We start from the raw sequence: 27,805 nt of genomic DNA, 5'->3' as shown, positions 1-27,805 counted from the left end.
TCATTACAAAAGAATTTAATGAATCCTTCCTTAGTTGTTTATTATAACCTTAAAACAGTTATTTGTTGGTTTTAGGAAGAACCCTATTAAGTCAGCTTAATTACCTACACTACTGGTAGGGATAAGGTTAGGAGAAAACATTCCACATTTGCGCTTGGATCTGTAATACATCTTATGCTTGTGATAACTGAACTTCCAAATATTTTATTCAGGCTAATACTATGATTATTTTATACATATGAAAACAAATCTTATGGTGGAAGGCTACCCAGAACTATTCTAACTGGAATTAAAAGCTGGTTATGGAAAAGCCACAAGTTAGTAATTTAAAGCAATTAACTGCCACAGATTACTGGATACCAGTAGATACACAAATATGACACAAAGCAAATAGGTGTTTAGGTTTTAATTTAAAATGCACATTCACTTAAAAAATCTATAACTAAACACATTTTTAAAAAATCAAACCAAATAAAAAAAGTGACTGTCTATAGGGTACATAATATTGTGCTAAGGGCAATGAAGAAATGTAAAGAAATGCAAAATATCATATCTGCCCTCAGGGAGTTTACAATCTAGTTGGGGAAAACAAAACATAAGCATGTGAAATGTTAAATAATAATATTAACAAAAGACAAAACAGCCAAGAGAACAGTAAAAAGAATGTTAAAATGTTCCTAATTGCTACAGGAACTATAGAACAAACACTACAATTTGAGTTGAGACAGGAGACAACAACTTAGGGCTGTGGAAAACCAAGAGTAGTTTATGAAACTGATCTAAGAAGATTTAGACAGGTAGAGAAAAGACCAAGAAATAATTCCATGAAAATAGAATAACAGCGTAAGCGAAGGCTAAGCCAGGAAAGTGAAAATTACAATCAATGACCATAATGTAAATCATAGCTTTGCTGGTCTGTAGAACTGATAACAGGAAAGGGAAGGCAGGACTATAAGGGAAACACAGGATCCGACTAGTGGTTTCTAATCTGAGGTTTAGACTGCTAGAGGTTTGGGACAGTAGTAATGAATGGTTTAATTTTAATACTTTAAAAGTATAGCAGTAATAGCATATTTACCTGAAATAACATTTTATTAAGCTATTCTTACTGGTTATCTCATGTTGATGAGATCTTTACTTGGCATAGACCTCCTTATATTTTTATATTAAAAGTAGAAACTATTAATAACTAAAATCTTTCAAACTATGGTAATGAGGAAGGAAAATGGACCATAGATGTTGAAATAGATTATAGATGACCATAAAATAAAAAAAAAAAAGCTTATATGCAACTCAGGCTGTGAAGATTTCCGGTATTTATAATCCTTTTTTTAAAGAAATGAAACCAGTGAGCAACATAAAAAAAATAAAAAAGCAGTGTTATCAAAGCTAGGAGCAATTAACTGCCAATAAGCAAACACCAAACAAGCAGCAAACAAAACAAAAAAATCCCCAAGTATCTGTGAAAGAGGCGCTGTTATTGGCAACAGATCCACAGACAAATACATTGTGAAAGAGATAGTAATGTTATTGGGAAATCAGTACAGATAAAGTCATTTTAACTTTAAAAAAAAATTTTTTTAGAGATGGGGTCTCAGTCTGTCACCTGGGCTGGAGTGCAGTGGTGTGATCTTTGTTCACTGCACCCTCAATCTCAGGGGCTCAAGCGATCCTTCTGCCTCAGCCTCCCAAGTAGCTCTGGGATTAGAGGCATGAGCCACCACTCCCAGCTAAATTTTTTTTTTTTTTTTTGGTAGAGACAGGGGTCTTCGCTTTGTTGCCCCAGCTGGTTTTGAACTCCTGGGCTCAGGCTATACTCCATTTTGGCCTCCCAAAGTGCTAGGATTACAGGTATGAGCCACCATGTCCCGCCCGTTTTGACTTTTCAATCATATTTTACTTCACTGATACCAGGTTTTGTGTTCTTTACAATGAGTAACAGGCTGCTTCATAAACGGTAGAATTTATTTATTTACTAACAGTAAACAGTCTGCCTTAAATTCTTTGCATGACTTCTTTTAGCTTAAGTAAACTAACATTATAGATTCACAAGTTTTAATTTAAACCAGATCTAAAAGGTTCAGGAAGATGCCCCACAGGTACTAACTATAAAGATTAACTTTTCCCTGGAGACATACTCTGGGACAAGTATAAATGGATTATGTCATTATCAGCTAAGTAATACTTCACTTATTTGATAGATATCACAGATTTTTTTAAACAACGGAATACTCACTAAACTTACAACAAGCATAACCTGCTGAACAGCATAAGTGAAATAAGCCAGGTACTCTGGCAGAAACAGGTTCTAAAGGTCTAGGACAATTTCAGGATTGGTAATTTGCTCATATTTGCCTTCCCCTAGGATAGTTTCCTGAGGTATGCTCAGTGAAGCATTAGTGTCAGTTGTAACAAATAATGGAGGAGAGGAGTTCTATAGTTACCTATTAATATATTAACATTCGGTAAACACACTACGTAAGCTAATAACTGCAATATATGTCACAGTTCAATTTTTTCTGGTACCACTTCTGACATACACTATTTGAAATGCTACCAAAAACATATTAGCACATGTACCAATATAATATAACCTCCTTATGGTTTTAAAGTCCAAATGGCTAGGTCACTAGAATAGTATCTATATTCTATCCTCTGGTAGAGGAGAAACAAATCAAGTACATGTTCTCATTACTGGACAAGAGTTTTCACCATGTTGGTAACATATACTATGGTTTCCTAGAACCACACACTTGCATAGAAGGAGAAATGATATAGCTGCTTAAACGTATTATAAATAAGAAACAAGTGTAGTATTAATTCATTCATATAAAAATAATCAGATGTCTCAGATCACCTAAATGATGTCATTATAAAATACAGCTGAGTTTAAGATAAACGATAAAGCATAGAAAGTATTTATTGCTGGACGTTGTGGCTCACTTCTGTAATCCCAGCACTTTGGGAGGCCTAGATGGGATGACTACCTGAGGCTGGGATTTCCAGACCAGCCTGAGCAACACAGCGTGACCCGAGACCTGAGACCCATCTCTACCAAAAATAAAAAAAACAATTAGCCGGGTGTGGTGGCGCAGTCCAGTAGTCCCAGTTACTTGGAGGCTGAGGCAGGAGGATCACTTGAGCTCAGGAGTTTGAGATTGCAGTGAGCTATGATAATACCACTGCACTCTAGCCCAGTCAACAGAGTGAGACCCTGTCAAAACATAAAAAAAGTGTTTATATTTGTAGGTTAACAAAGCAAACAGATGACTATTGTTCTTTAGTCCCCATCTCTCTCTTTTTTAAAACAAAAACTGACATTGACAATATTTGAATCACAGAATTTAGCACAGGCTGCTATGTAGACTAAAACACTATAAAGGTTTTATAAATTGAACTAAGTGGGCAAATATCATTGTATAGTCCTCACTTGGCTAATTGTCTGATCAGCTGTGCATACTGTAAAAAAAAAAAAAAAAACCCTTTCCTTGCACACACATACATACACACAAAGTTCTGTTGCTAGAGTAAGGTTTTAGCACACTCCTTTATATAGAATTCTGAGACTATAAGGTGAAAGAGTCTTTAACAAAATGGATAATCCAAAACCTCTATGAATGATCCTATACTGCTGGAGGAATTCACACAATTTTAGATTAGTACTTGCTTAGTAGAGAAAGGTCTTATGTCATCTTTCAGCTTAACACACAAATGCCCTGAAAGAAGTTTCAAAGACTGCCTGGAAAAAAGTCCAAAAAAGGCAACAAAAAGGAGTACTGGAATATTATAACTTGGGTTAACTGTGATTTTGACTTTAAGTTGTTAGGTGGCCAAAAAAAAACCCCAAAAAACCCCAAAACCAAAAAACTCCTATATGATTGGTATTTTAGTATTTGGTATCATACTTAAATTTTCTGACATGATAAGAGACATGAATTCATCTGTGGTGAAAACTTTTCATGGAACTAAGCGAGTTGGAAATGATATGGACCTCTGGGAAGGGAGGACTGGAAGACTGTTATCTTCAAATATATTTGTACGAAAAATACAGAATGGTCTGAATACTGAACCACTATGAAAGTTGAGAGCATAGTATTAAATTTTTTTTCTATTTTTTTACCTTTTCCAAGTCAGATGGGTAATGTGCCAACACTGGAACAAGGTTTGAGGGAGACACATCTCACACATTAGTGTGAAAATCCAGTCATCACAGTTATGAATCACAAAAGGACCCAACCATATTATTAAATTTTAACTCAATGAAAGCCAATTCAGGTACATTAAGCTGTTAAACAAATGAAGATTGACTATTTTAATTTTTTGTATCTCTAAGAGCAAGGAATATTTTGCTTTTTAATATTAAAACACTAATTTGTACATTAAATTTAATCTTAAAGTAGATACTTGCTTGAGTCTAATTATTTTATTTTATTTTTATTTATTTATTTTTTTTTTTTGAGACAGAGTCTCACCTGTTGCCCAGGCTAGAGTGAGTGCTGTGGTGTCAGCCTACCTCACAGCAACCTCAAACTCCTGGGATCAGGAGATCCTCCTGTCTCAGCCTCCCGAGTAGCTGGGACTACAGGCATGTGCCACCATGCCCGGCTAATTTTTTCTATATATATTTTTAGCTGTCTATATAATTTCTTTCTATTTTTAGTAGAGATGAGGTCTCGCTCTTGCTCAGGCTGGTCTTGAACTCCTGAGCTCAAACGATCAGCCCACCTCGGCCTCCCAGAGTGCTAGGATTACAGGCGTGAGCCACCGCGCTCGGCCGAGTCTAATTATTTTAAAGTTATGATGTGTTGGGCGCAGTGGCTCACGCCTGTAATCTTAGCACTCTGGGAGGCCAAGGGGGGATGGATCGTTTGAGCTCAGGAGTTCGAGACCAGCCTGAGCAAGAGCGAGACCCCACCTCTACTAAAAATAGAAAGAAATTAGCTGGACAACTAGAAATATATAGAAAAAATTAGCTGGGCATGGTGGCGCATGCCTGTAGTTCCAGCTACCCGGGAGGCTGAGGCAGAATGATCGCTTGAGCCCAGGAGTTTGAGGTTGCTGTGAGCTAGGCTGACGCCATGGCACTCTAGCCCAGGCAACAGAGTGAGACTCTGTCTCAAAAAAAATAAAAATAAAAAAATAAAGTTAAGGATAGACTACACCAAATCCTGCCCTTGTATCAAAAATACATTTCTCAAGCATCAATTTACTCACCTAAAAGTGAATCAAAATGGAAAAGGTGGTGCAGCAATTTATTAAAACAAATGTCAAACATAAATGGAATAGAAATAGATTCTTAAATCCATAGCTTAATTTTGCTTTGTGACAATCTGTATGTAATAAAAAGTACAATCAGTGCTATTTCTTAAAGTATGAATGCCACAACCATTAGCATTTAAGTCTAAGTACTGACGAAAATAATCCAATTATAACATGGAATTTACTTTCAAATGCTTAAAACCAGAAAGGACCACATTTTTGCTTCTCTCAACAGTCTGTCTATATTTTTCATAGAATGAGCTAACTGGGAATTCCCTATCCTTCTAAGTTTTTACAAGAAGAGCTACTACTAACACACTTTACACAGAATTTCAGTTTTGTTTTAGCGAATATTTTCTATCTAACAGAATATGTACTACTATTGGTCATTATTTAAAAATAAAGATACAACAATTACCTGCAAAAAGATCTTCTCTGTCATCATCTAGTACAACTTCTGCAGGTTTGGGGCCATTGGAGTTTGCACTAATATCTTCTGCAGGAAGACTAGCTGGTTCTGGAGATGATGGACTTGACTGTTAAAAAGAACAATAACAGATAATGGATTGGCATGTTTATCTGTTGTAATTTTTCTTGATAAGAAAGGAGGAAAGAACAAGAACAGCTATTTATATTTCCTCTTCTCAGGGTAACAATGAACCAAAAACACACTTTTGCTCATCTTCTCCTTTCTTAACAAAAAGTCACTTAAGATTTAATAAAGAAAGCCTTTTCTAGCATTCTTTTAGAGATACTAGTCTATCATGTTGACTTATAATTAACAAAAACCAAATTTAATGTTTTACATAGTCATATACAATAGAACTGAAATCAGATCAAGTCCCTTGATTTTTAAGAATCAGTGCTTTGGTTTAGGTTATTGCCATGTTTCCCACCGCCTCCCCCACCCCTCCACGTGGGAGCAGATGTACCCAAAAATGGAAATTCCATGCAACAGATCTTGAAAACATGTTCTATGTGCAAGAAGTAAGAAGTTGAAAGCATTGACTATAAGAAGAAGGCTTACTACTAGTTGAATTAAGACTATAATTACTCTAAGCCTGAGCAAGAGCGAGACCCCATCTCTACTAAAAATAGAAAGAAATTATATGGACAGCTAAAAATATATATAGAAAAAATTAGCCGGGCATGGTGGCACATGCCTGTAGTCCCAGCTACTCGGGAGGCTGAGACAGGAGGATCGCTTGAGCTCAGGAGTTTGAGGTTGCTGTGAGCTAGGCTAACGCCACGGCACTCACTCTAGCCTGGGCAACAGAGTGAGACTCTGTCTCAAAAAAAAAAAAAAAAAAAAAGACTATAATTACTCTAAAACTTATATAGTTTCCAAATAAAAATATGCCTTCTTTCAAAACATTTACATTTCAACTAAGCCAAGGACTATTTTTGTACTTTTTAATCTGAAAGTATAATGATCAATATAATGGGAACTAGGCTGTGTAGCTTTTCGTTTTATTGTAGTTTTTTTTTTTAGTAGTAGTTAAAACCAAGACTTAAAAAAAATTTTAGTGAGGCATAACCCACACACACAATTATATATCTCAAAGTTTACAGCTAGATATTTTCAAAAACTCAACATACTGTTAAACCAGCACCCTCCAGAAGCTCCACTTACGTTCCCTCCCATTCTTTACCATGCAGGCTTCTACCAACATGGATTAGTTTTTCCTGGTTTTGCTCTTCATAAAAATGGAATATTAAGTATACATTTTCTCGGCGGGGCGCAGTGGTGCATGCCTGTAGTCCCAGCTACTCAGGAGGCTGAGGCAGGATGATTGCTTGAGCCCAGAGGTCTGAGGTTGCTGTGAGCTAGGCTGATGCCACAGCATTCTAGCCTGGACAACTGAGAGAGACTCTGCCTCAAAAAAAAAAAAAAAAAAAAATATATATATATTCTTTTGTGTTGGTTTTTGTTCTTGATGTTATATACATGAGATTCTTCTATATTGTTCTGTGTAGCAGGTCATTTATTCTCATTGATGCATAACATTCCATTGTGTGAATACCATAGGTGATTCATTCTACTGTTGAGGGCATTTGCATAGTCGTAAGTTTTTTACTACTACCAATAGTGCAACTATGAACCTTTTAGTTTATCTTTTAGGTTATATGGTATATATCTTGGAGTGGAATAGCTGAATCATAGGGTAGATGAATATTCAGCTTTAGGAGGTATTAGTAAACAATCTTCTGAAGTGGTACATGCCACCATGCCCAGATATTTTTTGTAGGGACGGGGTCTCACTCTTGCTCAAGCTAATCTCGAACTCCTAGCCTCGAGCAGTACTCCCTCCTTAGCCTCCCAAAATGCTAGGATTACAGGTGTGAGCTACTGCACCCAGTCCAATTACTTATTTTTGACAACCGCATCATTTTTGTGTAGGATGTTAGCTGAACTCCTATAATATTTCTGCAACTTTTCTATAAATCTACAATTATTTCAAAATTAAAGATTTTAGAAATTGCAAATGAATTACAGTTGTTTTAAGTTAAAATGCTTAAGGTATACAAAAATACAATCAGATTTAACAACTTTTTTGATTATCTGACCAATTACTACTCTCAGCTATACTGTCTACTATTACATGAGAGTAATTCTAATTTTCAAAGAAAGTAAAAATTCACAAAACACAAGTCTCGTCTCTCTCTCTTACACACACATACACAACACACTAAACTTTATTAGCAATCAGAGAAATATAAAGTTGACCCTTTAACAACACTGGTTTTAACTGCAAGAGTTCATTTATACATGGGTTGTTTTTTTTTTCCCAATAAATATACTGGAAAATTTTTTGGAGACTTGCAACAATTTCAAAAACTTTCAGATGAACCATGTAGTCTAGAAATATCAAAAAAATAAGAAGTCAGGTATGTCATGAATCCATAAAATATATATACATACTAGTCTATGGGGTAATAGACTGTTTATGTTATCAGTAAGGCTTCTGGTCAACAGCACGCTGTTAGTAAAGCTTTGAGGGGAGTCAAAAGTTATACTTGGATTTTCAACTGCATAAGGGGGTAGGTTCCCCTAACCCCCTCATTGTTCAAGGGCCAACTGCACATGAAAACAAAATATAAAATTTTGCCTATAGGCCAGGCGCGGTGGCTCACGCCTGTAATCCTAGCACTCTGGGAGGCCGAGGCGGGAGGATCGCTTGAGGACAGGAGTTCGAGACCAGCCTGAGCAAGAGCAAGACCCCATCTCTACTAAAAATAGGAAGAAATTAGCCGGACAACTAAAAATATATATAGAAAATATTAGCCGGGCATGGTGGCGCATGCCTGTAGTCCCAGCTACCCGGGAGACTTGAGCCCGGGAGTTTGAGGTTGCTGTGAGCTAGGCTGAAGCCATGGCACTCACTCTAGCCTGGGCAACAAAGCGAGACTCTACCTTAAAAAAAAAAAAGAAATTTGCCTATAAAATAAGCAAAGATTTAAAAACATTTAATATGCAATTTTAACAAACTTATTGAGATTGCCAACTTAGATACTACTAACAAATGTATAAATCAGTTCTGTTTTTCTGAAAAGCCAAAAAGCACTAAAGTCTTTTTAAAATTTCTGCTGTGGATCTATCTAGTCTTAGGAAATAGAGATACAGACCAAAAGTTAGGATTAAGGATATTTATTGTATATGCTAAAAATATCCACTTATCTAATGAGAGGAGAATGGTTGAAAATTAAATTCTATTAAAACTCATGAAGAAACATTATACAGACATTTTTAAAAGCATTGTTGCCAACATTACTTAACAATATGGGAAAATATGCTTTAAAGGTAAATGGAAAGAAGTACCATATAGTATACAGGGGAACCCTGAACAACACAGGTGTGAACTGTGTGGGTCCACTTATATATATGTGTGTGTGTGCATGCATGTGTGAGAAAGAAAACAAATAGTCTGTTTATTTTGGGTTTCTAAAAGTTGTTAGGCTGTGAGGAAGGTTACCTTTGGAGATCAAGTCACAGAGCATAACCTCGTAATTACTGACCTGGTGTTATAGATTAATCTCCTTCCTTATTTTCTTGTTCCTGGCTCAGACCAGATGGTGCCTGAGATAAAAGACTGCTTGACTATTACACCTTTAATGTGGAATGTAAAATATACCCTTCCCCCAAAAGAAACATTCCCTTTAACCTATCAAATTCTGTAACTATGCACTAACCTTGTATGGAAAATGTTGAACTTTCCCGGATCTTGCCTATATAGATGACCCTCAAACCTCTCTACTTCAGAGCACTGGCTCCATCTTTTTGGAGTTTGTATCCTCCCAGGTGGCCATGCTCAAACTTTGCACTCAAATAAACTCAATACTTAATCATATTGCCTCAATCTTGTTATTAAGGTTGATATTTTCAACCAAATGCAGATAAAAACTACAGTATGCGGGTGGATCACCCACATTATATAGAAATTCAACTTTTTACATATGTGGGTTTGCAGGGCCCATCGAAGGACTTAAACATGCACTGCATGGATTTTGGTATTCATGCGTGGTCCTGGAACCAATGCTCCCAACCCCCATAGAGGGATGAGGGACAATTGTATACTAAATTCATTCCCTATTTTACACAAAAAAGTATGCTACAAAAAAAAAAGAGGAAAACTGTGTAACAGTGATCATCTCTATCTCTACATGGTTGAATGTGGTGATTTTAATTTTTTTTCTTCCTATCTTTATTTTCTAAGAGTTGAAGTAAAGAATTACGAGGAGATAGATGATGAAGGGTCTTGTAAAGCTTGCTACAGATTTTAGACTTTACTGTGAAAAAAATGAGGAGCTACAGAAGGCTTTGTAAGGAGAAAATTATACCGGATTTTAAAAGAACATTCTAGAAGCAGCACTGAGATTAGAACGGAAGCTAGCAAATGTGTGGGAATTAAAACAGATTAGCAAACTATTAATCTAGATAAACTGTGAAGGAACAGTAGTGGGAATGGATTCAAGAGCTATGAATTAAAGAGCTTCACAAATACATTAAAATTGAAGGAAATCAAAGAATCTGCACTTTAGTTACAACAATCATGAGCTACAGTAAGGCTGAACAAACCAGTGAGTTTACTTGGACTCTGAACAAATCAAGTTTAGTTTCCTTATTTATGAGTAGATTAAATGATCCCTGAGGTTCAATTCTAATCTCTACCTTCTACAACACCCTGATTCCAAGTAGCCATTCCCTTCTGACTACTACATTCTCATGTTAAAGAAAAAGCACATTTGCTGTTTTACATCATGAGCTTGAAAGAAAAAAAAAGGTTAAAAAGCACAAATTCAAAGACCATGAAATTATGGGTATTAGTTTCAATTACGGGTATAAAAAATAGATATTATATTTAATCAGCATTAATAGTCACATATTATTATGTCAAATCTGTTAGAAAGATAATGTGACCATTCAATTGCTCATTTGGAAACTTTTTTGTTGTTGTTTGAAACAGTCTCACTCTCTTGCCCTGGGTAGAGTGCAATGGCATCATCATAGCTCACTACAACCTTAAACTCCTAGGCTCAAGCGATCCTCCTGCCTCAGCCTCCCGTAGCTAGCATTACAGGCTCTCACCATGACACCCGGCTAATTTTTCTATTTTTAGTGGAGATGGGGTCTTGCTCTTGTTCAGGCTGGTCTTGAACTCCTGAGTTCAAGCAATCTTCCACCTTGGTCTCCCAGAGTGCTAGGATTACAGGCATGAGCCACTGTACTTGGCATCATTTGTAAATGATGGCTTCCATCTTGGGTAGTCCTGTGCTTGCCCTTTCTGTCCGACAACTCAGTCTGGGAGAAAACTGGTTGCCAGACACTGAGCAGTCTATAGAGAGGCCTAGGTGGAAAGGATCTGAAGGTTTCCTCAATAGCCATGTGAGTGAGCTTAGAAGTAGATCTTCCCCAGCCTTCAGATGACTGCAGACCTGCCTGAAATCTTGACTATGAGTATATGAAGAATCGTCAACTAGAATACATAGATAAGCTGCTCCTGGATTCTCCAACCCTTAAAAACAGTGTGAGATATGTCTCTTGTTTTAAGTTGCTAAGTTTTGGAGCAATTTGTTACACAGCAACAGATAACTAATACATGTGGTAAGTCCACTAGAGTCTTTCTTTCCCTCTGATTACAGCTAAAGCCTACAGACAAAATATAAAAATCACTAAGGAATCTGAAAAGCAAACAAATCAAACAGACTGTAAAGAGCAGTGAGTCTATTTTTTTCCTCTTTTCTCTAATAGTTTTGTCCTAAAAGTAGGCCACAGTCACAGACCTGCCCAATGGTGTAGTGGCACAGGCAGCTAAAAACTCTATTAGAAACATCATCTTTATGGCCAGATGACTCAGATAAAGGTGTCCTGTGAGCTGAACAGTATGGGTGTATGAATAAATTCCTGTTTTTTCCCCTTTTCTCCTGTGGATTTGCTAAGAGCAAACACCAGGCATGGAGCTGCACTACAGGAGCAACAGCACAGGTAGATAAAACTCCAAAATAAACCCAATCTTTCTGGCCACAGGATCTCAGAAAAGGGGGTCTTATAGCCTGAGGAATGTGGAGAAAATCCCAGAGAAAAAACTATGAGAAGGGGATCCCCTAATTCTGTGAATGAATGTGTGCACGTCTCAGGCTCAACTCTGAGCACCATATGTGCAGCGATAGGCCCAAACAGCATAGCAATTCTCAAAGACTTTTGAGAGCTGAACTGATATTTAGGTCATTGCCAAAGTCCCAGACTAAGCTTTGAGTGGTGAGCAGTGCATGCACAGGACAGACTTTGAAAACTGAACTGAGATTAGAACTACTGACTACAGAAGGCAAAACAGAATTTGTAGTCTGAACCTAAGCAAATTGATTGCCTGACAAAACAAAAAATAAACAAAAAAAACCCCAACATGCTCCAGAGGATTATAATAGGATGCAGAGTCTACATAATATTGTACTTGAAATGTCTAAGATACAGTCCAAAATTATTTGTCATAAAAAAGAACCCAGAAAATGTGATCAAATTTTAAGGGAAAAAAACAATCAACAGGTGCCACCCCCAAAATAATCCAGATGTTGGATGTATTAGCAAAAACAACAAAAAACTTTTAAAAGCATTTCTAACTATATTTTATGAAGTAAAGGTAAACATGCTTGAAATGAATGAAAAGACAGCTATCAGAAAAGAAACAGAAGCTACCAAAAAAATAAAAAAAAACCTGAAAATCTTAGAACTGAAAAAAATAATCAGAAATAAAAAGTTCACAGGATGAGCTCAATAAGAGAATGAAGATGAAAGAATCTGTGAACTTGAAACTAAATCCATTGAAAATATCCAATCTGAATAATAAAGATAACTTCTGAGAAAAGAAGTTGAAAAAAAATGAACAAAGCCTTAGGCACCTAAGCGACAATATCAAAAAGTCTAACATTCATGTCACTGGAGTTCCAGAAGGAAGGATGAAAAACTGCTGCGGAAGTATTTAAAGAAACAGTGGCTGAAATTCCCCAAATTTGGTGAAAGACATAAATTTATAGATTCAAGAAGCTCAGCAAACTCCAATAAAGATAGTATCAAGAATACTATGCCTACACACAGTATCAACAAACTGCTGAAAATGAAAGATACAGGGGAAAAAAAGTAAGCAGCTAGAGAAAAAGAATCTATTTTTATAGGGGAATACCAATTCAAATGACTGTGGATTTCTCATCAGAAATCATGAAGGCTATAAAACAGTGGCAGAACACTTTCAAAATGCTGAAAGAAAGATCTATTGACCCAGAAATCTATAAATAGCAAAAGTATCCTTCAGGAATGAAGGTGAGATAAAGTTTTCAGATGGAAATACAAGTAAGAGCACTCATCACCAACAGATCAACTCTAAAAGAAATGCTAAAGGAAATTATTTATGTTGAAGAGAAATAAGAGGGAAGCTTGAATGAAAGAAAAGCAACAAAAATAGTAATATCTGAATAACTAAAAGAGACTATTTTTCCCTCTTAAATTCTTTAAAATAGATATGACTGTTGAAGTAAAGACTGCGATACAGAACCCAGCTATTATACAAGTAAACTATCTGCAATCTATAATGTATTATTATAACTGAATGTTCATATTATGCTAATATCATAGTGTTCTGACACCAGAATTAGAGAAAGAAAAACTAACATGTTTATATAACAAAACCCTTTTGCCTCACAGATCAGAGCTCAAGAGTAGAGTGTAGAATGGGAATGACATGGGTAGCGGGCAACTTCGGTAGAGGCTGCTGGGATAGCACTCATACCACTACAGAGAGGCTACGAGGAATACACTTCCTTTGGGTGTCCATCTATCAACAGCTTGGAGTGCTGTGCCTTACTGCTCAGCAGTCATTCACTAAAGGCTGTAAGGACCTACTTATCTCTGTCCCTGCCTTTCCATGTTTTCCAGGTTCCTTGTGAGTACAAGAAGAGCTGTCTTCCAAGGGATGGAAAGAAGTGTGGAGAGTGACCAGCAAAGGAGAAAGGTATGGTGGAAAGGAACAATGATAGCTTCTGTGCCTGGAGTACAGGTTGTGTCATCACAAGCACAATTGTCCAAGATACGCAACTGAAGGCCAGGCACATAGCTCATGCCTGTAATCCTAGCACTCTGTGATGCCAAGGTGGGAGGATTGCTTGAGCTCAGGAGTTTAAGACCAGGCTGAGCAAGAGGAAGACCCCGTCTCTACTAAAAATAGAAAAATTAGCCAGGTGTCATGGCGTGCACCTGTAGTCCCAGCTACTCAGGAGGCTGAGGCAGGAGATCGCTTGAGCCCAGAAGTTGGGCTACGATGACGCCACTGCACACTACCCAAAGCAGGAGAGCAAAACTGTGTCTCTAAAAAAACAAATCAAAACAAAAAAAAAAAAAACTTGTCTTAAAAAAAAGTATGCAACTGAGAAGACATTGGTATTCTTAATAAATGAATATTCTTTTATTCCCCCACACCTTGCACACACAGTAGTGTGCAAGAGGTTTTTTTCTTAATGAAATATTTTAAGGTTTTCAATTAAAAAGTTGTGCTTTGGATTCCAACCAAAATCAAAAAGGCCCACTACAGTTTCTCTCTCTCTTGCTCTCACTCTCTCTCTTTCACTAACAGACACTAAAAACTCTGGCTGGATAGAATACAAAAAGCAACAACATAAAAGTAAATAACAGCAGGCAGATTGGAGAGGGAGCCAAAATGTGAAAAATGATCCTTACAAGGATCTGTTTTGCCATTTTTGTTTGTTTGTTTTGTTTTCTGTTTCAGCTTTTCCTAAGGATGGTGCCAACTGCAGGACTACGTACAACTACAGATGTGGGCAGCAATAACTCCAAAAAAACTCTTGTCTTTCTGGCCATAACTTTGGGGCCTCTGTAACCTAGAAAATATGGGTGGAAAATCCTTTCCCCTTTTCTTTCTTTCCTGGCCCTGCCCGGAAGCCAGATCCAGTGGCTTCACTGCATGACAGAGGCAGTGATGAAAATGCTGACATCAAAAACCCCAAGAAAGGGAAGTGTCCTTTCTTCTTTTCTGCTGTAGGCCCAGCTGGTTGCTGTTGAAATAGGCAAATTTACGAAACCCAGGAAAATGATGCTGATCCTAGCTGGATGCTACTCTGGATGCAAAACTGTCATTGTGAAGAACACTGATGATGGCACCTCAGACCACCCCTACAGCCATACTCTGGTAGCTGGATTGATCACTACCCCCACAAAGTGACAGCTGCCAGGGGCAAGAAGATGATCACCAAGTGGTCAAAGTTCAAGTCTTTTGGGAAAGTTTATAACTACAATCACCTCATGCCCACAAGGTACTCTGTAGATATCCCCTTGGACAAAACTGTCATCAACAAGGATGTCTTCAGAGATCCTGCTCTTAAACACAAGGCACAATGGGAGGCCAAGGTCAAGCCTGAAGAGAGGTACAAGTGGGCAGTAACAAGTGGTTCTTCCAGAAGCTGTGGTTTTTAGATATTTTTTGTTTCGGTAATTAAATACTAAAGAAAAAAAAAAAAACAAGAGAAAATCTAATTCTCTAGGCAATTGAACGAGGAAAGGGAGACCAGTAGTCTGAAGAGAAAGGGGTAGAAATCCTCATTAGTATTTTCTTTTCTTTCTTTTACTGCTTTTCTGCAAGACTGGCTCAAGCTGGCAAAATCACGTGATGGTACAGGCAGCTACAACTCTGAGAGAAGCTTATGTTTCTAGCCAGAGGAACTGGAAAGAGAGGTCCCTGGGAGGTGAAGAATCCACCTCCCCTGGAAGGTGGGAAGTGGGGAATCCTGGAGAAGAGACAAACAGAGAAGAGGATTTCTTAATCCTATAAATGAATCTACAAAAATCATGGGCTTATTACCTAGGCTGCACGTTAACATAGAAGAGACTCAAAAGGTATATAAATTTTCCACGGGTTTCTCATGTTTTAGTACATATTGCAAGCAGAGACATTTACTCTCTTATTCTAGACTATCTTCATGAATGATTACTATGGTGAACAACCTTGGGAGAGAGAGGTAAGTGTCTCTTTTTCAAGCAAAGACTAGGTTTGTTTACTGTGCAGTATAATAAAGATAATGTCTCCCCGCCAGTGCAAAGAATAGGGAGACAATATCTACTATAAATGACTTCGGTTCCCTAGGCTTGGGTTCCTCAGCTGTGACACAAATCAAACACAGGTGCAACATCCACCTGGGCCCATTCACCTCAACCCTCTGGGATATGAGGGGCAAGGGAAACTGGCACAAACATGATACTCATGCTGCTCGCTGTGCTCTGAGGAATACAGTCCTTTATCATGTCTTCTAGCAACCATAAAACAAGTTAATTTGTTAGTGTACAAAAAGGGTAAAATTTCAACCCTCTGCAGTTCTTGAGACAAGTCAGTAAACTTGTAGATCAACAGAAAGTATTCAATCTGAATAACAATGAAAAAAATTGGAAAAAAAATAAAACCTCAGGGACCTATAAAACAATATAAAAAAGTTTAACATTCATCTCATTGGAGTCCTAGAAACAGAGGCAGAAAGAGAGCAGTGCGGAAAAAATGAAAACATATTTCAAGAAATGATGGGTAGGTCCGGTGCGGTGGCTCACGCCTGTAATCCTAACACTCTGGGAGGCTGAGGCGGGAGGATCACTTGAGGACAGGAGTTCGAGACCAGCCTGAGCAAGAGCAAGACCCCATCTCTACTAAAAATAGGAAGAAATTAGCCAGACAACTAAAAATATATATAGAAAATATTAGCCGGGCATGGTGGTGCATGCCTGTAGTCCCAGCTACTCCAGAGGCTGAGGCAGGAGGATTACTTAAGGCCAGGAGTTTGAGGTTGCTGTGAGCTGGGCTGACGCCATGGCACGCTGGTCCAGGCAACAGAGCGAGACTCTGTCTCAAAAAAAAAAAATAATACTATGGAAAGAAAGTCCCAAATCAATGATCCAGGCTTATACTATAAGAAACTAAAGAGCAAATTAAACACAAAGCAAGCAAAAGAAAGGAAATAGAGTAGAAATCAATGAAATTCAAAACAGAAAAAACAGGAAAAAAAAAAAATCAATGAAAGCAAAAATTGATTCTTTGAAAAGATCCTAACAAAATACACCTCTAGCCAGATTAATATATAAACAAACAAACAAAAGACCTAAATTACCAATATCAGGAATGAAAAAGGAAGAGTATCACCACAGATTCCACAAACATAAAATAGGATGATAAATGAGTATTATGAAAAATCTTATGCCCGTTAATTTCGTAACTGAGACTGAATGGACAAATACCTTAAAAGATACATGCTACCAAAGTTCATTAAGAAGAAATAATCCTGTACCTATTTAAAAAATTGTCACGCCTGTAATCCTAGCACTCTGGGAGGCCGAGGTGGGAGGATAGCTTGAGCTCAGGAGTTCAAGACCAGCCTGAGCAAGAGCGAGACCCCATCTCTACTACAAACAGAAAAAAATCAGCCAGTCATGGTGGCATTTGCCTGTAGTCACAGCTACTCAGGAGGCTGAGGTTGCTGTGAGCTAGGCTGATGCCACGGCATTCACCCAGGCAAGAGTGAGACTATCTCAAAAAATAAAACAAAATAAAACAAACAAAAAAACAACTAAATTTAAATAAATAAATAAGTAAATACATAAATAATTGACTTTATAGTTAAAAGTCTTTCAAAAAACAAAACTACAGTTCAGATGACTTCACTAGTAAACCCCATCAACATTTCAGGAAGACATAAGACTAATTCCATACAACCTCTTCAAGAATGTGGAAGGGGCAGAAACACTCCCCAAATCATTTAATGAAGCCAGCATTTCTGTTACCAAAACCAGACAAAGACATTACAAGAAAAAGAAAACTACACACACGTCTGTCATGAACACAGACACAACAGCCTAAACAAAATGCTACCAAATTAAGTCCAGCAATATATATAAAAAGGATAAATACATTATAACTGTGTGGGGTTTATCCCAGGAATGCATGGTTGATTCAACATTTGTAAAATCAATCAATATAATCTACCTTATCAATAAACTAAAGAAGAAAACTATATGATCATATAGATGCAGAAAAAGCACCTATCAAAATTAATACCAATTCATGGATAAAAGCTCTCAGAAAACTAGAAGAGAACTTCTTTAATCTGATGAAGTTTATCCAGCAAGAAAAACCTTATATGTAACATCATATACAAAAGATATCATTTGTGGAATTGGGTTGTAAAAAAAAGAAAAAAATAAGAAAAGAGATAAAGATTAAATTTTTTAATTTAGAAAAAAAATTAAAAAAAGAGAAAATATTTTTCTCCTATGATCATGAAAAAGGAAAGGAAATTCACTATCACCATATCTATTCAATATTATACTACTGGTCCTGGCTAGTGCATTAAAGCAAATGAAAAAATGCATAAAAATTGGAAAGAGAAGCAAGAGGATAGTTTGAGCCCCGAAGTGTAAGGCTGCAGTGAGCTATGATTGGGCCACTGCACTCTAGCCTGGGCAAAAAAGCAAGACTCTGTCTCAAAAAACAAAACAAGAAGAAGAAGAAAGAAAAAGGAAGAAAGGAAAAAAGGAAAGAAAGGAAGAGGTCGGGGTGTAGTGGCTCAGACCTGTAATCCTAGCATCTTGGAAGGCCAAGGCAGGAGCATCACTTAAGGCCAGGAGTTAGAGACTAACCCGAGGAGGAATGAGACTCCATCTCTGCAAAAAAATGGAAAAAAATAGCCAGGTGTGGTGACAGGCACCTGTAGTTTCAGCTATTCCAGAGGCTGAGGCAGAAGGATTACTTTAGCCTAGGAGTTTGAGGCTGCAGTGAGCTATGATTATACTACTGCACTCTGGCCTGAGTGACATAGAGAGACTATCCCTTTAAAAAAAAAAAAAAAAGGATAACTTTACCAAAATTATAAACTTCTGCTCTGTGAAAGACAGAACAAAAGGACAAGTCACACACTGAGAAAAAATATTCAGAATTCATGAAGAATTCTCGAAAGTCAATTTTTTAAATGGGCAAAAGATGTGAAATGACACCTCACCAAAAAAGATAATATTCAGAGGGTGAATATGTACATGAAAACATATTCAGTATCATTAATCATCAGGGAATATATATATATATTAGAACCACAATGAGATAACAATATACACCTGTTAGAATGGCTAAAAATCCGTGGTGAGCTGGTAAATGTTCAACAACCAGATCTGTGGGAAAGAGACCCAGATTTTTAGCTTTTGCTGATTTCTTTCATATAATCACATCTTCCATGTGGAAGATGGAGAATTGTGGAGTTGGGAAGACATGTACTTTCCACCACATAGACACAAGAGACATAAATAACCTCAAGAGCAGAGATAATAGTAACATGTAATAAAGGAATTAGGACGTAATGAATTTTAAATATTACCTTTTTTTTTTTTTTTTGAGACAGAGTCTCACTCTGTTGCCTGGACTAGAGTGCCGTCCTGGGCTTAAGTGATCCTACTGCCTCAGCCTCCCGAGTAGCTGGGACTACAGGCATGCGCCACCATGCCCAGCTAATTTTTTGTATATATATTTTTATTTGGCCAGATAATTTCTTTCTATTTTTAGTAGAGATGGGGTCTCGCTCTTGCTCAGGCTGGTCTCGAACTCCTGACCTTGAGCGATCCACCCACCTTGGGCTCCCAGAGTGCTAGGATTACAGGCGTGAGCCACCGCACCCAGACGGTACAGCCACTTTGGAAAATAGTTTGGCAGTTTCTTACAAAGTGAAGCTTATATTTGCCATACAACCCAGCCACCGTACTTCTAAGTATTTATCACCCAAATTGAAAACTTGTGCTCATGCAAAAGCCTACAAGTAAACGTTTATATTACTACATTCACAAATACCAAAAACTGGAAATAACTGAAATGTCCCTCAACTGATGAAGAGATAAACAATTGTTATATATACACAGTGGAATACTAAATTAAGCAATAAAAAGGAATGTATTCATGATACATGAAACAACCTTCAAGAATCTCAAATGCTTTATGCTAAGTTAAAGAAGTCAAACTCAAAGTTTCATAATGTATGATTTCATTTATATGACATTCTGGAAAAGACAAAACTATAGGCAAGAAATAGGTCAGCGGTGTCAGAGGCTGGGAATGAGAGAGGTTAACTACAAAGGGCAACATGAGAGAATTAGCTGGGGTAATGGAAGCAAGTTCTGTATCTTGACTGAGACAGTAGCGAACTTTACTAAATTAAACTAAATTTTATATCAACCAAAAACTATGAGAGGAAAGAAACACAGGTGTCCAATTTCATAGGAAAGTGGATATTTGTAAAATTAACATTAAAGATGGCAGGGTGCAGTGGCTCATGCCTGTAATCCCAGCACTAGGGATCATAGTGCTGGGCGGGAGGATCACTTCAGGTCAGGAGTTCAAGAGCAGCCCGGACAACACAGTGAAACTCCACCTCTACAAAAAAAATAAAAGACTAAGCTGGGCATGGTGGCTTGCACCTGGAGTCCTAGCTACTCAGGAAGCAGAAACAGGAGGATTGACTGCTTGAGCCCAGGAGTTCAAGGTTACAGTGAGCTATGATTGCACCACCACACTCCAGCCTGGGCAATAGAGCAAGACCTTTCTCAAAATAATAAAAAAACAGGCTGGGCGTGGTGGCTCACGCCTGTAATCCTAGTACTCTGGAAGGCCGAGGTGGAAGGATCCCTTGAGCTCAGGAGTTCAAGACCAGCCTGAGCAAGAGCAAGACCCCATCTCTGCTAAAAAGAGAAAAAATTAGCCAGGCATGGTGGCACACGCCTATAGTTCTAGCTACTCGGGAGGCTGAGGTAGGAGGATCCCTTAAGCCCAGGAGTCTGAGGTTGCTGTGAGCTAGGCTGACGCCACAGCACTCTAGCCCAGGCAACAGAGCAAGATTCTGTCTCCAAAAAAACAAAAAAAAAGACAAGTTTTGTTCAAGAAAAAAAAACTTCAAAAAAAGTTGAGAATCCCTGTCTCAAGTAACTTCAAAAAATAACATATTTTTATAGGATCTAAAGATCATTCATTCTAAAATTCTTAAACTTAATGATTTCAAGGGAAAGTCGTCAACTAGAGTTATGCTTTTTCATGAATCTTTCTAGTAATTTCCCATGTTTATTGCCTTTAAATACCTGTTCACAAAATCTTTTTTTCCCTCTGAAACATGGGTAATTCATAACGAAATTTTTAAAAAGTTAGTACATTTAAAGTTCAAGGCCTACCTAAAGATTAGAAAATAGAATTAAGGCTGGGCATGGTGGCTGGCTCACACCTGTAATCACAGCACTTTGGGAGGCCAAGGCAGGAGGATCACTTGAGCCCAGGAATTCAAGACCAGCCTGGGCAATATAGCAAGACCTTGACTGTACAAAAAATTAAAAAAAAAAAAAACCAAACAAACAAACTAGTCAGGAGTGGTGGTGTGCTCCTGTAGTCCCAGCTACATCACAGGCTGAGCCACGAGGATCGCCTGAGCTGGGGAGCTGGAGGCTGTAGTGAACTATGACAGCACCACTGCACTCCAGTCTGGGTGACAGAGCGAGACCCTGCCTCAAAAAAAAAAAAAAGGAAAGAAAGAAAAAAACAGAATTAAAAAAACAATGATATACACTCACTTCTTGTGTTGGAACTTGTTTTCAGTTCCTCTTTATCAAAAGCGTCTTGTCTTGTTCTACTTACTCTCACTTGATAATGTCAACCACTTTCGGCAAACATCATCTCTATGCAATTAAATCACTCCAGTCTTCTATACTATTTCTGCACCTTGTGCATATTTCAATCACACATATATCAACTGGTATCGCAGGTATGATCTGTTCACACAGTTTTATTATATTGACTTCTGTTGGTTCATACACTCCACGAAGGTAGGGACTAGATAGATTTCCACAGAGCCTGGTTAAGCATTATCATTAAATAAGTTTATGACAGACTCCTAAATCTACATTTCTAACCCATCCAGCATTCCTAGCTGCCTGATCTTATCTTCAGTAATATATCCCCAAATGAAATAAAACTGTAATTCCTTCCGCTGAGAATCACCTGAAGAGACAGTTAAGTCTACAAATGCTATCTTTTAATCTAGTATTACATTAATTCTCTTCGCTCTTCTCTCCTTTATTATTTGCACTTTTCTTCTTCAGGTCTTTAACCTCAGACTGTTAAAAGAGCAAGCAACTCATCAATTATGAAACCACTGTGCTAAGTGAAACAAACCAGTCAAAAAAACCACATGACATGATTCCATTCATATAAAGTCCAGAATACGAAAATCTATAGAGACAGAAATTAGATTAACAGTTGCTCAGATTTGGGGGCAGATGGGATGGGGAAACGGGCAGGGAGTGATTGCTAAAGAATAGAGCATTTCTTTTTGAGGCGATGAAAATGTTCTAAAACTGTGGTGATGGTTGTGTATCTGTGAATATACTAAAAACCATTAAATTGTACACATTAAATGGGCAACCTGTGGCATGTGAATTATATCTCAATAAAGCTGTTTTTAAAAAATAACCAGGTCTATAATAAAAATTCCTGACTTTTTTTTTTTTTTTTAAAGGTGCTGTGTACTAGTTCATTGAAAAAGGTGCTTAAAAGTCAAGCACCTTTAAGTATAGGGTCATATCATTTAAGGAAAAAAAAACAGTATTCACAAATAATTTAAAGCCTTATCTCTCAGGTACCATCAAAGAACAAGCTTTGGCCAGATTCTCTCCCTTCTCATTCCCTTCCCTGCCCCCAGCCCAGACCACTTTCTTGTTTCATAGTCACAACAGAAACATACAGTTGTGGGTTTGAAATATGTTTTATTTACTGAATATAGATTTATATGACTGTTACTAATTTTGAAAGGAAAAGTGTTTAATGTTGGGATAAAAATGTATACACACAAGAAGAAAAATGCTCAATATCCTAATCATCAGGGAAATGCAAATCAAAACCACAATGGGATACCATCTCACCCAAGTTAGAATGGCTATTATCAAGAAGACAAGGCCGGGCGCGGTGGCTCATGCCTGTAATCCTAGCACTCTGGGAGGCCGAGGTGGGCGGATCGTTTGAGCTCAGGAGTTCGAGACCAGCCTGAGCAAGAGCGAGACCCCATCTCTACTAAAAATAGAAAGAAATTATATGGACAGCTAAAAATATATATAGAAAAAAATTAGCCGGGCATGGTGGTGCATGCCTGTAGTCCCAGCTACTCGGGAGGCTGAGACAGGAGGATTGCTTGAGCCCAGGAGTTTGAGGTTGCTGTGAGCTAGGCTGACGCCATGGCACTCACTCTAGCCTGGGCAACAGAGTGAGACTCTGTCTCAAAAAAAAAAAAAAAAAAAAAAAAAAAGACAAAAAATAACAAATGCTAGCAAGGATGTGGAAAAAGTGGAACTCTTACATGCTGTTGGTGGGAATGGAATTAGTACAGCAATTATGGAAAACAGTATGGAGGTTCCTCAAAAAACTAAAAATAGAACTACCATATGATCCAGCAATTCCACTAGTGGGTATATACCCAAAGGAAATCAGGATACTGGAGATATCTGCACTTCCATGTTTATTGCAGCAATATTCACAATAGCCAAGATATAGAATTAACTAAGTGTCTCTCAACAGTTGAATGGCTAAAGAAAATGTGGTATACATACACAATGGAATACTATTCAGCCATAAAAAAGAACAAAATCCTGTCATCAGTGGCAACATGGATGAGCTTGGAGGACATTATGTTAAGAGAAATAAGCCAGGCTGGGCGTGGTGGCTCACGCCTGTAATTTTAGCACTCTTGGAGGCTGAAGCCGGAAGACTGCTCAAGGTCAGGAGTTCATGACCAGCCTGAACAAGAGTGAGACCCCATCTCTACTTAAAATAGAAAGAAATTAGAGGGACAACTAAAAATATATGGAAAAAAAATTAGCCGAGCATAGTGGCACATGCCTGTAGTCCCAGCTACTCGGGAGGCTGAGGCAGAAGGATTGCTTGAGCCCAGGAGTTTGAGGCTGCTGTGAGCTAGGCTGAGGCTACGCCACTCTAGCCCAGGCAATAGAGCAAGACTCTGTTTCAAAAAAAAAAAAGTGAAATAAGCCAGGCACATGAAGACAAATCTTGTATGTTCTCACTCATATATAGAAGCTAAAAAAGTTGATCTAATAGAAGTAGAGAGTAGAATAGTGATTACCAGAGGCTGTGAAGGGTAGGGGGATGGCCAGAGGTTAGTGGATACAAAATTAAAGCTAGATAGGAAGAAAAAGTTCTAGTGTTCTAGAACACCTTAGGGTGACTATAATTAACAACAATTTATTGTATATTTTCAAACAGTTAGATGAGCAGACTTTGAATATTACCAACACAAAGAAATGATAAATGTTTGAGGTGATGGATAAGCTAATTACTCTGATTTGATCATTACACATTGTAAACACGTATGAAAATTTCACACTGTACCTCATATGTACATCATGTGACAATTAAAAATAATAGAAGCAAAAAAAATTAGACATAAGCATGCAGATATACTAATGCCTAGGCATTACAAGCTTAACAATTATGCCATTGAAATATTTATAATTTGATTTTCACTTAGATATATTTTAATTGATCCCCCAAATAAAATGCCCTCAAATGAAAAAGTTTCTATGTGAATAATATAATAAAACAAACTCTGGCTTACTTTTGATAAAACACACTCATTTGTATGTCTTCTTTCAATTTATGGTTTAGGTAATAAATATTTTTCTAGGTAATAAATATTTAAGACAGGTGACCTACAACAGAATCACCTAGGGCTTGCAGCTCAGTGTTGTTCACAGACCACAAGCACTGTCCTCAGGAAAGCTTGTTAAAAATGCAGACTATTGGCTGGGCGCAGTAGTTCATACCTGTAATCCTAGCACTCTGGGAGGCTGAGGAGAAGGACTACTTGAGCCCAGAAGTTCAAGACCAGCGTGGGCAAGAGCAGACCCTGTCTCTACAAAAAAATTAAAAAAAAAAGTAGCTGGGTATGGTGGTGCACGCCTGTAGTCCCAGCTACTCAGGAGGCTGAGGCAAGAGGATCATTTGAGCTCAGGAGTTTGAGACTGCAGTGAACTGTGATGATGCCACTGCATTCTAGCCCAGGTGACAAAGGGAGACCCTATCTCAAGAAAAATTAATACATAAAACAATGAGCTCATAGATTCCAGTGACACACAGGCATTTCCATTTTAAAGATGAATACTGTGTGGATTCTCCCGCACACTGAAGTTTGAGAAGCACTGTTTAAAGGAAAAGCAGAGAACTGAAGGAGCATTTTTTTAGAGAAGTTTTGGTATACTAGAAAATACTGCTATATATCCTTCTCCAGTTTGGAAAAAAAAAACATTTTGAATTTACAAATCTCACACCCATACCACCTTCTTAAAATTAATAACCAGAATAACTACATGAAATAACGGGTTTAGAAGAACAACCAAAAAAAACCTGTATTTATAACTTTCACAGTCATTAACTAAGATAACTTTAAAGTATTCATAATCAAACTTTGCAGACTTTTACTATAAAAAGGTCAAACACCATATTTTTTTAAAAAGTTCCATCCACATTGAAAATACACATTATAGTTCCTTTTACTCAACTCTAGATGAACTCAACTGAACAGAACGCTTAGTGTTCACAGTATTCTAGTTCACACTAGGGTCAATCAAGTTTGTTCTGATTCTTGCTACCAGAAAACCTGTTACCCCCAAAGAGAATACAGGTGTTAGGATCCTGAGGACTCTAACTTTCAACACATGTTACGGTACTGTACGTATAAAGGAATAAAAGCACAGTAACCTCCCAAAATATATTCTGAAAAATAATTTTTTACTACTTTTGAGGATGTGCCGGTTTTGACAATCCAACATTTACTAAACGCAGATGCTAAAGATTTTGTGAGAAACACAAAGGTGATCAAAACACTAGCCCCAGGAAGCCTACAACCTGAGGGGTGGTGAGTTTTGGCTGGGACATTGCACGTGCAATTAATAGAATGTGGTCAGTGTGCTGAAAATGGTTCCCAAAGTTCCCAGTTTCAGGTAACTGAATTTCAGACAATGGATATTTTACAGTAATTTCTAATTGATTTGGTGTAGAGTTGAACAAGCTAAGAAAGCTTATTAAAAAGTATTTTATAAGGAAGTACAGCCTGAGGTAAACAAACCTCTGGGAAATTTGCTACATTTTCAATATACCTAAACACACTTAAAATTAGAGTATGAAGTGTGTGTGCTCTCATCAAATGCAAAGCAATTCAAACATGAACTGGATATAGGAGGACCCAATAAAGTTATGTTCATAGAGGGTGTTTCCTTTGACAAAAACAGGAACACTCAGCTTCAGAGATCGCTGACCATGCGAGAAAAGAGGAAAAAGGAGAGATCTGCTTCTATTTCTACTCCGGCAACTTACACACACACACACACACACACACACGCAGTTTCCTGGACTACTCCCTGCTTCAACTTTGTATTTCAAAACACTATGACCCCTAAAAAGTCTAGGAACTAAAGACAGTCAAGAACAGGCAAATGTATTTATCTACTTAACGGTTCAAAACAGAAGCACCTCCCTTAAGGGGAACTAGGCGTCCACGAAGGGCCATGACTGGGAAAAGTGCATTCACAGGCTCCTGGCAGACTCTCACCTCAGCCACTCAGCGCTCACTTCATTGCTCTCCCCGTTCAGGAGCACACCCTCCCATGGGAAGGGGAAAGCAAGTACCTCTCCAGAGGAGCCACGAAGCCCCAGGGGAGGGCGGTGGAGGTTTACCGGGATCCAGGGCAAGATCTTTCCTAGACTGGAAGAAGAGGTGCAACAGAAACCGAGGAAGGCCAGCTAAACAGGGAAAGGGCGCTGCGATGCTCCGTCTGGTCCCGGTCCCTCGGAGAATTAGGCCGGCCCCCCCCCCCAGGCCCGCAGGCTGCTCTCTTCAGGAGGCCTTGCCGCCCATGCCAACCCTTAACCTACTGACGGGCACCCGAGGTGGGGCCCGCGTGACAGGTGTCACCCAGAGCAGGTCCTTGCAAACCCGGGGGGTGGGGAGGGACGAGTCGCGGCAGGGGAAAGGCACCTCAAGATGAGAGGCGCGGCAGCGGCGCGGCGCAGCGCAGCACCCACAGCGACGCGGTCTCACCTCTAGGGTGGAGACAGTGCTGGTGAACAGGTCCTCTCCGTCCTCCAGCTCCTCAAAGTCGGTAGGTTTCCCGTCCCCCAGCGGAGGAGGTTCCCTCTCGGCCGCCATCTTCGCTTGCCCTGACGACTGCGCGAGCTGGGCCTCGCGGACCTGTCACGTGAGCACGCACGGCTGGGCTGGCGCGCGGACCCGCAGACGCCCCGCCTCCCCAGCCAGCCTCCCACGGCCCCGCCCACCGCGCTCGGCCCCGCCCCCGGCCTCGTGATCGCCCCTCCTCTCACCTTCTTGTCTGGGGCCCCGCCTCTTTTTCACCGCCGACTGGCTGACCTGACGTGTGGAAGAATCTTGGACTTTTATTACCACGTCAACTTCTTAGCAGAACTAGGTCAAATGTTTATGTTGGCCCTGCGAGTTTTAAAATCTTCTTTAGGAAGTGGAAGTAGCTTGGGAACCAGTCTTTGGCCTTGATTACACACACACTGAGGGCAAGATTGAATATTGGTGAAAGAGACACATACTCTTTCTTCTAGAACAGTCCGATAGAACTTTCTTTTCTTTTCTTTTCTTTTTCTTTTTTTTTGTGACAGAGTCTCACTCTGTTGCCCGGGCTAGAGTGTCTTGGTGTCAGCTTAGCTCACAGCAACCTCAAACTCCTGGGCTCAAGCGATTCTTCTGCCTCAGCCTCCCAAGTAGCTGGGACTGCAGGCATGCGCCACCATGCCCGGCTAATGTTTTCTATATATTTTTTAGTTGACCAGCTAATTTTCTTTCTATTTTTCGTAGAAACGGAGTCTTGCTCTTGCTCAGGCTGATCTCGAACTCCTGAGCTGAAACAATCCACCCGCTCAGTAGAACTTTCTGACATGATGGAAATGTACTGTGC

At 38.7% G+C, this 27,805-nt stretch overlaps 1 protein-coding gene and 1 non-coding gene across 3 annotated transcripts in view; both read right to left on the bottom strand.

Moving 5' to 3' along the window:
• Positions 1-27,035, bottom strand: part of SNX2 (sorting nexin 2) — a 59,754-nt gene extending 32,719 nt beyond the window's left edge. For both annotated transcript variants that reach the window (XM_069492795.1, XM_069492796.1), the window contains exons 1-2: positions 26,923-27,035; positions 5,678-5,795 (exon numbers count right to left, since the gene is read on the bottom strand). In XM_069492795.1, coding sequence (XP_069348896.1) covers positions 5,678-5,795; positions 26,923-27,030 — 226 coding nt within the window. In that variant the 5' untranslated portion in view covers positions 27,031-27,035. The remainder of the gene's footprint in view (positions 1-5,677; positions 5,796-26,922) is intronic.
• LOC138398547 (small nucleolar RNA U13) lies at positions 4,129-4,232 on the bottom strand. The gene has a single exon (XR_011236022.1). It is a non-coding gene; the product is annotated as a small nucleolar RNA U13 (small nucleolar RNA).
• Positions 27,036-27,805: the final 770 nt, after the last annotated feature.

Source organism: Eulemur rufifrons, chromosome 17 (assembly GCF_041146395.1).
Source record: "Eulemur rufifrons isolate Redbay chromosome 17, OSU_ERuf_1, whole genome shotgun sequence".
Lineage (NCBI taxonomy): Eukaryota > Metazoa > Chordata > Mammalia > Primates > Lemuridae > Eulemur > Eulemur rufifrons.
This window is presented reverse-complemented; position numbering and strand designations above follow the sequence as displayed.